Source organism: Neoarius graeffei, chromosome 15, assembly GCF_027579695.1.
Source record: "Neoarius graeffei isolate fNeoGra1 chromosome 15, fNeoGra1.pri, whole genome shotgun sequence".
Classification (NCBI taxonomy): Eukaryota; Metazoa; Chordata; class Actinopteri; order Siluriformes; family Ariidae; genus Neoarius; species Neoarius graeffei.
Window position 1 is genome coordinate 59,879,759 of NC_083583.1, and position 15,314 is coordinate 59,895,072.

At 40.8% G+C, this 15,314-nt stretch overlaps 1 protein-coding gene across 1 annotated transcript in view; it reads left to right on the forward strand.

The window, feature by feature from the left end:
• Window positions 1-3,939: 3,939 nt before the first annotated feature.
• The window catches only part of slc4a10a (solute carrier family 4 member 10a), a 66,376-nt gene continuing 55,001 nt past the window's right edge, over window positions 3,940-15,314 (forward strand). Inside the window, exons 1-5 of the mRNA XM_060941736.1 lie at window positions 3,940-4,015; window positions 4,518-4,661; window positions 4,811-4,949; window positions 10,629-10,789; window positions 10,898-11,086. Coding sequence (XP_060797719.1) covers window positions 3,979-4,015; window positions 4,518-4,661; window positions 4,811-4,949; window positions 10,629-10,789; window positions 10,898-11,086 — 670 coding nt within the window. The 5' untranslated portion in view covers window positions 3,940-3,978. The remainder of the gene's footprint in view (window positions 4,016-4,517; window positions 4,662-4,810; window positions 4,950-10,628; window positions 10,790-10,897; window positions 11,087-15,314) is intronic.

The window sequence follows — 15,314 nt, forward strand, 5'->3', positions numbered from 1 at the left end:
AGAACTCACAACCTGACCCTCAATGTGGATAAAACAAAGGAGATGGTGATTGGTTTCAGGAGGGCTGGCAGACACCATCATACACTGCTGCAAATCGACGGTGCTGCTGTGGAGAGGGTCAGCAGTGTGAAGTTCCTGAGAGATCACTTAGCTGATGACCTGACCTGGACTACCAACACCACAGCAGTCATCAAAAGAGCACAACAGCGGCTCCACCCCCTCTGGAGACTCAGAGAAGCAGGGCTCCCCACTGTTCACCTCACCACCTTCTACAGGGGCACCATTGAAAGCATCTTAACATACAGCCTCACTTCCTGGTTCGGGAGCTGCAAGGCCTACAACAAGAAGCAGCTAAACAGGGTAATGAAGACAGCCAGCAGGATCATTGGTGCCCCTCTCCCTTCCCTGATGGAGATCTACTAGTGCATCTGCAGGGCTAGCTCCATCATTAAGGACCCTTCCTACCCTTCCCACCGCATCTTCTCCCTCCTACCATCAGGGAAGAGGTACAGAAGCATCAGCTGCAGACCCAGCAGGATGCTAAACAGCTTCTTCCCACAAGCCGTAAGAATAATAAACGCGACCGTAATGCATGATGGTACATATTGCTTGGTTAGTGACCATCGGTTGTACACTACTTTTCACGATGCACTGTGGGATACTTTGAGTACACTATATACGGTGTATAATAATTCTCACTATACATTCGGACAGCACTACAAAATGGCGAACTCACTATATAGTCCACTATATAGTGAGTAGTGAGTGATTTCAGACACAGAGATTGTTTTTAGCTCTATTTTAGAGATTGACTGTTTGTTTGTGTTTGAATGGTTGGTTTAGATCTATTTAATGCCCGGGTCAGATGGCAGAAAGACACATGCTGCAACCTGTGATCGGTCGGGTGGGATCTGATCACAGGTGGACGCAGGCGTTTTTGCATCAAATCCTTCATTGTGGTCAGACATATTGCAAGATGCAGAGTTTTTAAGCTGAATCAACCAGTTGGAAGCAAACGCAGCTAGACGCAGGTTGACGCAGCGCACAGAAAACCTTTAAAAGATATAAGGCCATAAGACTGTTTGCACGTTGCTGTAAACTATTTGCAGGTGCAGTCTGCATCTACGGTACCTGCAATGCATCGCAGCCATCTCTAAAGACTTGTTTTCCCCTGCGTCAGCCTGCATCTAGCTACCACTACCTGCTTCAACCTGCGATTGGTCGCTCAAGCGTTGCACGACTGCCTGCCTCTACACGCGTCAAACTGCTATTTGCACTGATTGGAAGCAAATCACAGCTGAAATGCGAACAGATCGTGATCCACTTGCGTCAACCTGCCTCTGCAACACTCTGCCATTATCTGTCGTCGCAAAACCAGTCTTGCGTCTACCTACGATTTTGTTATCGCAAGTAGACACAAGTAGTTGAAAACTATTTGCAGCCTGCCATCTGACCTGGGCATAAAGAGCTTGATCACTTATAACTGATAATTTAAAGGGGAACTGAAGTCATTTTTAAACTTGCTTTATTTCTTAAGCTGGGAAACACTTGCCAGTCATAACCAGACGGTCGTAAAGTCGATCAGTCGTAAGTCGCATAGGTCGTAAGTCAACGACTACCTGTATATGGCTCGTAAGTGGCACAAGCATTTATCCTATGGTTGCATGTTCAATGGAGCAACATTGACTGTTCTGTCTGGTTGGATGGGAGGGGAACAGTTACTGTCTCTTCCTGTCGGTCAGAGTGGCCTCTCTGAGCTCAGCTATGTGGAAGAAGGCAGACATGGCTTTCCTCTGACTGTTCAGTTGCCCTGTGACGTCGCCTGAGCAGCAGTTCAAACAGATGCACTTTGGCTTCATGTGTATCGGCGGAAGCACTTACTAGCCTTCACAATCCCAAATCTAAATCCTGTCTGGATTTGCACTTTTTCAGCACGATCAATAGGTTAGAGGGGAGAGAGGTTTGTAATGTAGGTGGTTCTGTGAAATAGTGGAAAATACAGACTGTACTAGTTCTTTAATGTAATAAATAAGCCTACAGCTCATACAAAGGATTTCTCTGCTGTAATATCAGATCAGGTTGCAAAGCAACAGGTCCAGGAGTCTCTACTGACTGGAAGTGTAGGCTGGGGATTGTGAGCCGGTGAACTGTTATGTTGAGGTGGCGGCAGTGGTATCTCATGTTAATGTGATGTGTATAAGGAAGTCTAAAAGTATAAACATTGGGATTTTCAGTGATAAATACAATGATATAAAAAATGTACACACCGCATTAAAATGATCGGTTTTTCTGATGTAAAAAAATGAGACCGCGATAAATAATTTCAAAACTTTTCCCACCTTTAATGTGACCTATAAGCTGTACAATTCGATTGAAAAACAAACATCTGTTGGGGGGGGGAAGAAAATAAAAAACGTACAATAAGCTGGTTGCATAAGTGTGCACACCCTTAAACTAATACTTTGTTGAAGCACCTTTTGATTTAATTACAGCATTCAGTCTTTTTGGGTCGGAGTCTGTCAGCCTGCCACATCTAGATTTGGTGATATTTGCCCACTCTTCCTTGCAAAAGCACTCCAAATCTGTCCAAATCTCTTGTGCACAGCCCTCTTCAGGTCACCCCACAGATTTTCAATTGGATTTAGGTCTTGGCTCTAGCTGGGCCATTCCAAAACTTTTTTGGGGTCATTGTCATGCTGAAAGATGAACTTCCTCTTCATCTTCAGCTTTGTAGCAGACACCTGAAGGTTTTGCGCCAAAATTGACTGGTATTTAGAACTGTTCATAATTCCCTCCACCTTGACTAAAGCCCCTGTTCCAGCTGAAGAAAAACAACCCCAAAACATGATGCTGCCACCACCATGCTTCACCGTGGGTATGGGGTTCTTTTGGTGATGTGCAATGTTGTTTGGACGCCAAACATACTGTACCTTTTGGAATTGTGGCCAAAAAGTTCAACCTTGGTTTCATCAGACCAGAACACATTTCCCCACATGCTTTTGGGAGAGTTGATGTATTTTATTTTATTTTTTTGCAAAATTTAGCCGGGCTTGGATGCTTATCTTTGATCCTATCCCATAGTCCAGACATATGGAGAATACGGGAGATTGCTGTCACATGTCGTACACAACCAATACTTGACAGAAATTCCTGCAGCTCCTTCAGTGTTGCTGTAGGCCTCTCGGCAGCCTCCCTGACCAGTTTTCGTCTTGTCTTTTCATCAATTTTGGAGGGACGTCCAGTTCTCAGTAATGTCACTGTTGTCCCATATTTTCTCCACTTCTTGATGACTGTCTTCACTGTACTCCATGGTATATCTAATGCCGTGGAAATGTTTTTGTCCCCTTCTCCTGACTGATACCTTTCAACAGTGAGATCCCGTCGATGCTTTGTAAGCTCTCTGTGAACCCTGGCTTTTGCTGGAGGATGCAACTGAGTAAATGTCTGAACTTTATTTGGGGTGAATCAGAGTCATTTTAATTGATGGTAGGTGTGAACCCAAAAAGACTGAACGCTGTAATTAAATCAAAAGGTGCTTCAACAAAGTATTAGTTTAAGGGTGTGCACACTAACACAACCAGCTCATTTTATGTTTTTTATTTGTTATGTTTTTCCCCCGAACAGATTTCTTTGTTTTTCAATTGAATTGTACAGGTTATAGATCACATTAAAGGTGGGGAAAGTTTTGAAATTATTTATCATGGTCTCATTTTGTTTTACATCAGAAAAACTGATCATTTTAACGGGGTGTGTAGACTTTTTATATCCACTGTAATAGCGCAATCATATTGTGCTTATGCGTGTGCTTATATATGTATGAATTGTGAGCTGGGTTTTTCTCATGTATATGTGTTTAAATAAATTCACTATTGTCTGTGTGTGTGTGTGTGTGTGTGTGTGTGTGTGTGTGTGTGTGTGTGTGTTCCCGTGCAGAGAAACGATGAAGAGGCCGTGTTGGACAGAGGCAGGACTCGCTCCATGCTCAATACCAACTTTGAGAAAGAGGAGTTAGAAGGTAGAAAGAAATCTCTTTTTCTATTTTAATACTTAAAATGCAAAAACGCCTTTACAGTGGTGGGTGTGCATGGTGCCCTGCGATGGACTGGTGTCTTCCCACTTCCTGCTCAGTGTTCCCACGATAGTTTACAGTGTGTTGCTGTAACCTGCACAGCCTGTAATGATCGTGATGTTCATGCAACTCCCGAAGTCATCTGTCTTCAAAATTTCCAAAACCCTTTTGTTGCAGTACTGAATTATTCATGTGCGTTTTGTGCCCTTACGCTTTTTCAGGCCTTCATGTTGGTATACGAAGCATAAGCTTTATAAGTATCGGACAACCAAATTCCTCTTCCTGCTTTAGCTTCGGAGCTTTTTTTGAATGTCTTGCAGTCAGTCACCATTTAATTTTTGATATTTCTTTTGAGTCTTCCAGCCAGTTCAGAATACTACTTCTAGACATAATTTATCAAAAACATTCATTGTTTCTTGATGACTGTTTATTTTTTTTGTTGTTGTAGGCCACCGTACTCTGTACATTGGTGTGCACGTCCCAATCGGTCGGAGGTCACACCGGCGACATCGTCACCATGGACATCGTCACAGGAAGAGGTCAAGAGAGAGAGACTCAGAAACTGAGGACGGGAGGGAATCGCCCCCATACAGTAAGTGCATGAGTGTGTGTGTTCTGTACAAGACAAAAAGCTTATATTGCCTTTTCAAATCATTCCCATTTCCTTTCTCTGTCTCTCTCTCTGTCTGTCTCTGTCTCTTTCTCTCTTTGTCTCTCTCTCTCCCTGTCTCTCTGCAGCAGACACTCCGTCCCAGAGGGTGCAGTTTTTGTTGGGGATGGAAGATGAGGATGAGGAGCACATTCCCCACGCACTTTTCACTGAGCAGGATGAAATTTCTATGAGAGAAGGAGAGGACGCTGAGTGGAAAGAGACTGCGAGGTACAATAAGCGTGCGTGCACACAAACACACACACACACACATATATATATATATATATATATATATATATATATATATATATATATATATATGTGTGTATGTGTGTGTGTGTGTGTATACAGTTGTAGTCAGAAGTTTACATACAGTCACATGAATGTGATCTTGGATATGAATGTCATGGCAATCTTTGGGCTTTCAGTCATTTCTTTGAACTGTTCTTTTTCTGTGGCAGAATGATTGTACAGCATACAGCTTTAATCAAAAAACGACACTAGAATTTGGTGCACAAGTTTTAATTTTCTTTGGGTTTTCTGTAATCAAAACAGGGTTAAAATTACACATACAGCACACCTAATATTTGGGTAAAATGTCTCTTCGCAAGATTCACCTTGACCAAATATTTTTGTTTACCATGAACAAGCTTCTGGCAGAATTCTGGTTGGATATTTCACGACTCTTCATGGTAGAATTGGTAGAGTTCAATTAACTTTTTTCTTTCTTCTTGGCATGGACTCGACTTACAAGCACGGTCCATATATTTTCAATAGGTTTGAAGTCAGGACTTGTTTTAAGCTTAAAGGAACAGTCCACCGTACTTCCATAATGAAATATGCTCTTATCTGAATTGAGACGAGCTGCTCCGTACCTCTCCGAGCTTTGCGCGACCTCCCAGTCAGTCAGACGCAGTCAGACGCGCTGTCACTCCTGTTAGCAATGTAGCTAGGCTCAGCATGGCCAATGGTATTTTTTGGGGCTGTAGTTAGATGCGACCAAACTCTTCCACGTTTTTCCTGTTTACATAGGTTTATATGACCAGTGATATGAACAAGTTCAGTTACACAAATTGAAACGTGGCGATTTTCTATGCTATGGAAAGTCCGCACTATAATGACAGGCGTACTAACACCTTCTGCGCTCTTTGGCAGCGCATTGATATCTGAGCTCCGTATCAATGCGCTACCAAAGCGCGCAGAAGGTGTTAGTACACCTGTCATTATAGTGCGGACTTTCCATAGCATAGAAAATCGCTACGTTTCAATTTTTTTAACTGAACTTGTTTCATATCACTGGTCATATAAACCTATGCAAACAGGAAAAACGCGGAAGAGTTTGGTCGCATCTAACTACAGCCCCAAAAAATACCATTGGCCATACTGAGCCTAGCTACATTGCTAACAGGAGTGACAGCGCGTCTGACTGCGTCTGACTGACTGGGAGGTCGCGCAAAGCTCGGAGAGGTACGGAGCAGCTCGTCTCAATTCAGATAAGAGCATATTTCATTATGGAAGTACGGTGGACTGTTCCTTTAATGTTAGCCTGCTTTATCCTCCACAACCAGCTCTGATGCGTGTTTGGGTTCATTGTCCTGTTTTAAGTCCCAAGTCGTGTTCAAGTTTCTGATGGTTTATGCTGAAGAATTCTGAGGTAGTCCTCCTTCTTCATTATTCCATCCACTTTGTGCAATGAACCAGTTCCACTGGCAGCAAAACAGCCCCAGAGCATGATGATCCTCCCACCACCACCAGCTGGTACAGTGTCCCTCTGTACATGGTGGTCATTGTGGCCAAACAACTCAATCTTTGTCTCCTCTGACCATACAGCTTTCCTCCAGAAGGCTTTTTCTTTGTCTGTGTGATCAGCTTCAAACTTTAGTTAAGCTTGAAGGTGTCAATTTTGGAGCAGGGGGTTATTTCTTGGATAGCAGCCTCTTAGTCCATGGTGACCTGAACTGTAGACAGTGATCCATCAGCTTCCAGTTCATGGCAGAGCTGTGCCATGGTGGTTCCCAGGTTGTTCCTGACCATCCAAACCAATTTCCTTTCAGCTGAGGGTGACAGTTTGGGTTTTCTTGAAGCAAAGTGGCTTGGCAAAGTGACTACACCTCACAATAACTTGGATACAATTGTCTGAACTGATCTTGGGATTTGCAGTTGTTTAGAAATGGCTCCAAGAGACATTCCGGAGTTGTGTATATCTGTGATCTTCTTTCTCAGATCTGCACTGAGCTCCTTGGACTTTCCCATTTGACTGTGTGTTGGTTAATCCAATGAGTGCTGTAAACAAACCCTTTACAGAGAAGCTACCAGCTGTAGTCAATCATGATCACTAACAGGAAGTTAAGAGACCTCGGCCTTGGCAAGATAAGAGACGTTTTGGAAGTTTCAGCACCTCTGAATTAATAATCTAAGTGAGCGCATGTAAATGTTTGACCCTGTATGTATAATTTTGACCCTGTGCTGATTTCAGAAAACCCAAAGAAAATTAAAACTTGTGCAACAAATTCTAGTGTTTTTTTTTAATTAAAGCTGTATGCTGTACAATCATTCTGCCACAGAAAAAGAATAATTCAAAGAAATGACTGAAAGCCCAAATATTGCCATGACGTTCATATCCGAGATGACATTCATGTGACTGTATGTAAACTTCTGGTCACAACTGCATATATATATATATATATATATATATATATACACACATTTTGTCTGCAATTGTATCACTTTGAGTGATTTCTGTGGAAAAGGCATAAATAAATCTCCTGTGAAAGTGAGAGCTGGAATGAAGTGTGTTAGATGTGATATTCAGTCTGGCACTCCTCACGCCGCGTTTGTACTGCGGACACATTTTATAGATCAGCTGTTAAATCTCACCATCTGTTTTTAGCTGGATGTTTGTCATATTTTTTACTCACAGAACTTGTAGACAGGCCAGATGTTTAGGAATACGTTTTTTTTTTTTTTTTCTGGTTGATCTGTACCAAAAAACAAATTAATAATATGAACAATAGACACTGACGTCGAAGCAGGAAGTGAGGTTTATTCACACGCCAACAACGAAGAATACTGAGGGAAGATTCAGTTTAAAATGTCTCTCTCTTCTCCCCCCCCCCCCCCCCCCCCCTTTGTGTAATTAGTGTAATCTAAAGTGCTTCATATTGCAAATTGATTTGTGCAATGAGCGCACAGTGCATTCTCTGCCCTCTCCATTTCCTTTGGAAAATAAACAGTGTGGGTATTGATTTGTGCTGAACAATTGATCAGTGCTGTTTGTCTGAGTGCATCCTCCTTGATAAGAGCACATAGGCCCCTGTTCTAGAAAACACAACTATAGCTCCTGATGTTCTGTTGCTACTCATATCAGCCTGTGCATTTATTTATTTATTTATTTATTTATTTAATGTTGTTCTTGACTTACTGTACAGATGCTACATTATTTTTAATGATACTGGATACAGTCCCTGTGATGCAAGCTGTTTCATCTTGCTGCTGTGTTTTCTGGACCATAAGATGCACCTGTAACAGGTGCTGAAGCTTATCGCTTCGTACAAAGCAATACATGTTTTTTCCTGACGTTTTCTCCCCAATTTGGTCTTCTGCCAATTCCCACCCATGAGCCAGGGGAATGGTAGCATTTGCTTCCTTCAAGACACATAAAACAGGCCGTCTTTTCAAACTGCTGCTCATGCAGCGTCAAAGGGCAGGCAGCGTAACGCACACTCAGGAAAGCGCCGTCTGCCCTCTTCTGCACACACAAGCTCACAAGCTCATGATTGGTTACTGTCGCACTGATTGATACGCAGAGTTAATAATGCCGTCCGTCACATCCCCGCCACTCGTTGAGATTTGAACTCGCTTTCGGTCTCCCATACCCATATGGAAAAGAAATAGAAGAAACTTTTAAAAATATATATATAACTTCCATCACCTTCAGTTTATGTTTCATGTATTGTGCATCATATAAGGAATATGATTTACTCCTGAAAGTGGCCACTTTTGCATTACTGTCATATATTGTTCTGATAAATACGCAAATCATACAAGTTTCATTTTGTTCAAATTTACTAAGGATCTTATATCTGGTTTCACTGTTGTATGCTTTACACACTGAAAAAAAAAAGTCATTGAATTTACTTAATTTTAATGCGTACATCGGTCCCACACAATCCAATTGTGTAAGCTTAGTGATTTCATCCCCTTAATGTTATTGTGTAAGGTTAAAGTTATTTTAAGCTTACACAATTGGATTGTGTGGGACCGATGTACGCATTAAAATTAAGTAAATTCAATGACTTTTTTTTTTCAGTGCATACAAGTTTCAGACAAAGGACATACAAATTTTATAAGATTTATCTACATCTTTTCCATATGGGTAGATAAGGCGAAACGTTTAAACATTAAATCCAACCAATCCATGAAGTGAAATTGGAAGGTCATCTCATTATCTCTAGCCGCTTTATCCTTCTACAGGGTCGCAGGCAAGCTGGAGCCTATCCCAGCTGACTATGGGCGAAAGGCGGGGTACACCCTGGACAAGTCGCCAGGTCATCACAGGGCTGACACATAGACACAGACAACCATTCACACTCACATTCACACCTACGCTCAATTTAGAGCCACCAGTTAACCTAACCTGCATGTCTTTGGACTGTGGGGGAAACCGGAGCACCCGGAGGAAACCCACGCGGACACGGGGAGAACATGCAAACTCCACACAGAAAGGCCCTCGCCGGCCCCGGGGCTCGAACCCGGACCTTCTTGCTGTGAGGCGACAGCGCTAACCACTACACCACCGTGCCGCCCAGAAATTGGAAGCTGATTATAATAATGATTATGCTTGGAAACAAAAAGACAGTTGGAATGATCTAGGCATCCTGCTATTTAGAGTGAAACATTGTCGATATCCAACTGATTATGCTGGAGATATCCTTTAAATAAAAATATGATGAGGGTGTAAAACAAGGTATAAAACAAGGCAACTTGCATACATATATATTCTATCCACATTCACTAGATGTGAGCAATCGCACGCTCTGATTGGCTACCCTACTACTAGGACATCAGCTCATACACCGTGAGCAGAGAAAAATAAAATGGCGGAGCGTGTTGCTGAACCAACCGAACTCTACTCGAAAACAAAAACCCCCAAAATAAAAAAAAAAAAGCAACAAAATATGGAATAAAAGTATTTGACGCTGAAGAACGTATCTGTTTTATTTTTCAAGAATTATTATTATTATTATCACATTTTTTCACAAATTGCTCCTGTCATTTCGCCGGTTTGTTTACATCCCGAGCAGAAATGATTTTGTCGGACGTTTTGTATAAAGTTTTTATTTGTCGAATTTGCAAAAAATCAAATGCTCTGTTTCTCAAAATCCATTGAATGTGGAGAGAATAAAACAGTTATTCCACAAAATCTCGTCGTACATTGCTCGGTGCTACGCACCTCATCGGCTATCAGTTCATGTACGACTCGATTTCGTGGAATAACTGTTAAATATATAAGTATTTTCCTCAAAGCAGCCATTTTAAAGGGGGCAATCTTATTCTATGCTGCAACTTATAGCATGGTAAATATTTTTGAGCTAATAAGTCATTAACTTCTCCGCTTATCATTCAGTTATTCATTTTAAAGTGTCTTATTTAGTAAATATTATAAAATATTAAACTCCAGCCAGACTGTTATATGGAATGTATGTAGTTACATAAGTAAAGAGTGCAAGTCTCAGCTCTCTAAAAGGTCCCTCAGAGGTGAAGTTCATGCTTCTTTGCTTTTTCTTTTGCTCACGCTATCGCTCCTGCAACACGAACGGAAGTTCGGTTTGCGTCCTACAACCTATCCGTTCTGTTATCGATCACTTTTTTAATTTGTCCCGTTCTCTTTGTGTTCCGTTGGTGTAGATGGGTGAAATTTGAGGAGGATGTGGAGGACGGAGGGGACAGATGGAGTAAACCCTATGTAGCCACACTGTCACTGCACAGCCTGTTTGAGCTGCGCAGCTGCATCCTCAATGGCATTGTCATGCTGGACATGAGAGCTAACACCCTGGAGGAAATTGCAGGTGTAGTAAAGCATTACAACAATACTTCTTACGGTGTAAAAAAAAAAAAACTCCCGTAGATCTGTAATACTCAGTGATTTCTCACTTTTGTCCATTCCGAATGGGCAGACATGGTTCTTGACCAGCACGAGACATCATTCCCTCTCGGAGAGGAGGTGCGTGGGAAAATCCACGATGCTCTTCTCAAACGGCACCACCACCAAAACCAGAAAAAACTGGCCAACCGCATCCCCATCGTCCGCTCATTCGCTGACATCGGAAAGAAGCAGTCCGAGCCACACTCGTTGGATAAGAACGGTAAGAGCACTCAACTCTCAACGCACATGGCTTACTTATGGAGAAAATTCCAGAAGCTCAATCAAAAAGGTGTTTGTTATGCCATAGAAAAGAGACGGAGTATACGTTCAGTGAGTCTGATACAAGAACTTGTACATCTTATTGGTATCAGTCTAACACAGGAGGTGTAAAGACAGGGTTGTCTGAGGTTAATAGACTGCAGCTGCAACATAAAACTGGCTCAAACCGGTTTCTTCTATGGCACCAAGAAATCCGAAACAAAAACCTATCACCTGTTTCCTATATTTCTTGTGTTTATGGCCTGAACACTTCCACATCCCAGTTCTAAGGCATTTACTCATTTGGCAAACGTTTTTATACAAAGTGATTTACAATTACTCTTAGTAGAAGGGGGTTAAAGGCCTCGCTCTGGTTTTCACCCTGGTCTTTAATCTGGTCTGGTCTGTGAAGATGCCACCCTAAATGTTTGCTTGTGCCCCATGGTGGCATTTTGACCAAATTGATTTGGAACCAGAAAAACTGATTCCCAGCTGGAACCAAAAGATAGCTGTTTTTTTCAGTATGAACTGTGACATCAGTGGGTGTGTCATTAGTTTGGAGAGTTTCTATGTCTTATCATTATTAGTTGGCTTCTTTTGTGGATGAAAACAAATATCTGCATCAACAGAACAAAAGCTTGCAGGCAATCAATGTGATCCACCATCTTGCTACTACTGTACTATGATGTTCTTGATTACAATGGTTCTGCTCATAACTGGTGGAAACACAGGCTGGTTTGCTAGCTGGCACCAAGGGTTGAAGAAGCCTGAATGGTCCTGAACAATATCGGTTCAAGAATCTGTTCCCTTTTGGTCAAAATCTGATATCTGTGAACATTTTGAATAGAGAAGAAGGAATGGACAGAACAGGTAATGACCAGCCTGTTAGAGTTGGCTATAGTAATCTTTTTTTTTTTGGACATTTATTTTTTATTAAGGCATGTACATTTTTGCATTACAGTAAGAAATTCTCATCTTATTGCCTAAGGTTGCGTACATTTTGATTTTGGCAATTAAAGAAGATGTAAAAAAAAAAAAAACACAAGGAAAAAAGATAAGGAACAATATGAACATGGGGAATTTACACTTAACATTCCATTACACAATATAGGTTGGTAGCAGGAAAAAATAAAAAAATAAAAAAAAAACGAGGATAAGAGAGAATAACCCTTCTGCTAACAGAGATCCGCTCTTATGTGTTGAATATAAGCAGTCCACTTGTTCCAAATTCTGGAAAATGTTTCTGTCTGGAATCTTAATGAGTATGTCATTTTTTCCATCACATATATGTCATGAATCACATCTAGCCAATCAGATATTTTAGGGGGATCTGGTTTCAACCATCTCCGCGTGATTGCTTTTTTACTTGCAACTAAAAGAATGAGTAGTAATTTTCTATCATTATAGCCCCAATCATCAATCACAATGTTTCCAAGAAACACTGTGTCAAACCTGTAAGGGATACTTGTCCCAAAGACAGCTTCCAGGTGTGTGTGTACTTCTTGCCAGTATGTTGTTAAGACAGGACATTCCCAAAAGACATGAAAATGGTCAACCTCAATTAGACCACAAGTTCTCCAGCATTTTATATTAGGCATTAGTTTACGCTGTTGTAAGGGCGTAATAAAAAATCTAGACAAATTTTTCCAGCTAAATTCACGCCATGAATTAGAGCTTGTTGTCTCCCATTGCAGTATACATAGATTTTCCCAATTCTCAGCTGAGAGCTGTAGTCCACTTTCCTTTTCCCATTTTTCTTTGATATATAGAGTGTCATTAGAGCAAGCTCTGCGGATACTACTATACAGTCTTGAGACAACTTTGAAACATGTTTGTGAAGTTATTGCTTTCTCAAACACTTCTAATACCCCCTTTCCTCCTGTGACACAGGTTCCCGCTATATTTTGATTATAGTGATGTCTGACCTGAAGGTATCTGTAAAAATCTTGACGCTGTAGGCCATGATCATTCTGCATTGCTTCAAAACTTTTTAGAGTACCTTTTGGTGCAAAGGTGGTATAAGTTGTTAAGCCCTTATCATTCCACATTTTGAACCTGGCATCTGATTTAGCTGGGGGGAAATCAGTGTCAAATGCACACCATTTCAGCTTTCTGAGTGGCTTTTCAATGTTGCAAAATTGTATAATCCTATGCCAAATTTTGAGGCCTGCATTAATCCAGGGATTGTTTTTATTTAGCATATTCTTACGCAGTTCACTGTCAGCTATCAATGCTGCTAGGGGAATCTCTCCTGACATGGCAATTTCAATATCCTTCCACCTGGCTGCGTAGTAGGAGCTGGACCAGCACACCAAGGGTCTTAACTGCGCTGCATTATAGTAGTCGCATAGGCAAGGAAGGTTTAGACCTCCTTTTTCCTTACTTAGCTGCAATGTCTTATATCTGGTCCTTGGTTTCTTCCCTTGCCACAAAAACCTTGAAATTAATTTATCCCATTCGATAAACTGGTTAGTAGGCACCTCAACTGGAAGGGCTTGAAAAAGGTACAACAATCTTGGAAGTATGTTCATTCTTATGGATTCAATTTTAGAATTTAAACTTAGGAAAGGGATAAGGGTCCATCGTTGCAGGTCTGCTCTAATGTTATTGTTTAAAGGAATGTAATTTAGGTCAACCAGTTTCTTAATGTCCTTGGGAATATTAACTCCCAGGTATTTTATGTAGTCTGCATCCCATCTCAGATCATACTTTTTTGATAAGTGGTCGGGTGGGGCATAATTAAAAGTGAGCACTTGGGTTTTTTCTATATTCAGTTTATATCCTGAAATTGTCCCGAATTTGTCTAATGTGTCCATCAATCTGGGGAATGTTAATGTGGGTTGTACTAAATAAACTAAAACATCGTCTGCAAATAATGCAAGTTTATGTTCATCAGTGTTCATTATTATGCCTTTAATATTACCATTTTGCCTAATCCACTGACTCAGTGGTTCAATAAATAAGGCAAAAAGGAGAGGGGAGGCGGGGCAGCCCTGTCTTGTCCCTCGTTCTAGAATAATGGATTTTGATAAGGCGCCATTTACTTTAATTCTTGCTGTGGGACTATCATAGAGAGCTTGAAATACTGATATGAAAAATTTATGAAAGCCAAATTTTGCCAGCACCCTATATAAGAAAATCCACCGGACCAAATCATATGCCTTCTCTGCGTCTAGGCTAATAAGAATTGCCTCTATATTCTGTTGATTTATGTGGTTAACAATATGTAGGGTTCTTCTCAAGTTGTCATGTGTTTGTCTCTGTCTGATAAAACCTGTTTGATCTGTATGGATAAGTCTAGGTAAAATCCTGTCTATCCTATGTGACAATATTGATGTGAATAATTTATAATCTACATTAAGGATACTGATGGGGCGATAGTTACCACATTCTAGTTGATCTTTTCCCTCCTTAGGTATCAAGGAAATAATCGCTTCCCTCCATGAGGGTGGGATTTTCTTTTCCTGTAGGATCCAATTAAAAGTCCTCAATAGAATAGGGGTCAGTTGTTCACGCAGTACTTTATACCACTCAGCAGTGAAGCTATCTGTACCCGGTGACTTACTTGCCTTAAATCTGGAGATAGCTGAGTTCAATTCTTCAATCGTTATTTCTGATATTAAACTTTTATTTTCTTCTTCTGACACTAAGGGTAGGCATAGTGACGCAAAAAATGTGTCCATTTCTAAATTATTGTCATTTTCTGGTTGAGAATAGAGGGTTTTATAGTAGTTTTCAAAGTTTTCCTGAATGTTCTTTAAGCCATATTCTATTGTTCTCAACTCTGGATGTCTTATCTTATGTATGGTATTCTCTGCCTGCTGCTTCCTTAACTTATAAGCTAAGAGTTTTGTTGCTTTCCCCCCTACCTCATAGTAGCGCTGTTTTAAAAATGCTAACTTATTTTGTATTTCTTGTGTACTCATATCTTGTATCTGTTTTCTTATCTTACCAATTTCTTGTTTAGTCTGATCGTCCAGAGTTCTACTATGTACTCTTTGTAACTGTTCTAATTCACCTTCTAGGTCTCTTAACTTTTGTACTCTAAGCTTTTTCATATGAGATGTAATGGAGATGATTTTGCCTCTCATGACTGCCTTAAGCGTGTCCCAGAGAATATCTGGTGTTACTTCCCCATTATCATTTGTTTCTAAATAGGTATTAATCTCTTGTTTTAGACTTTCTTTAGT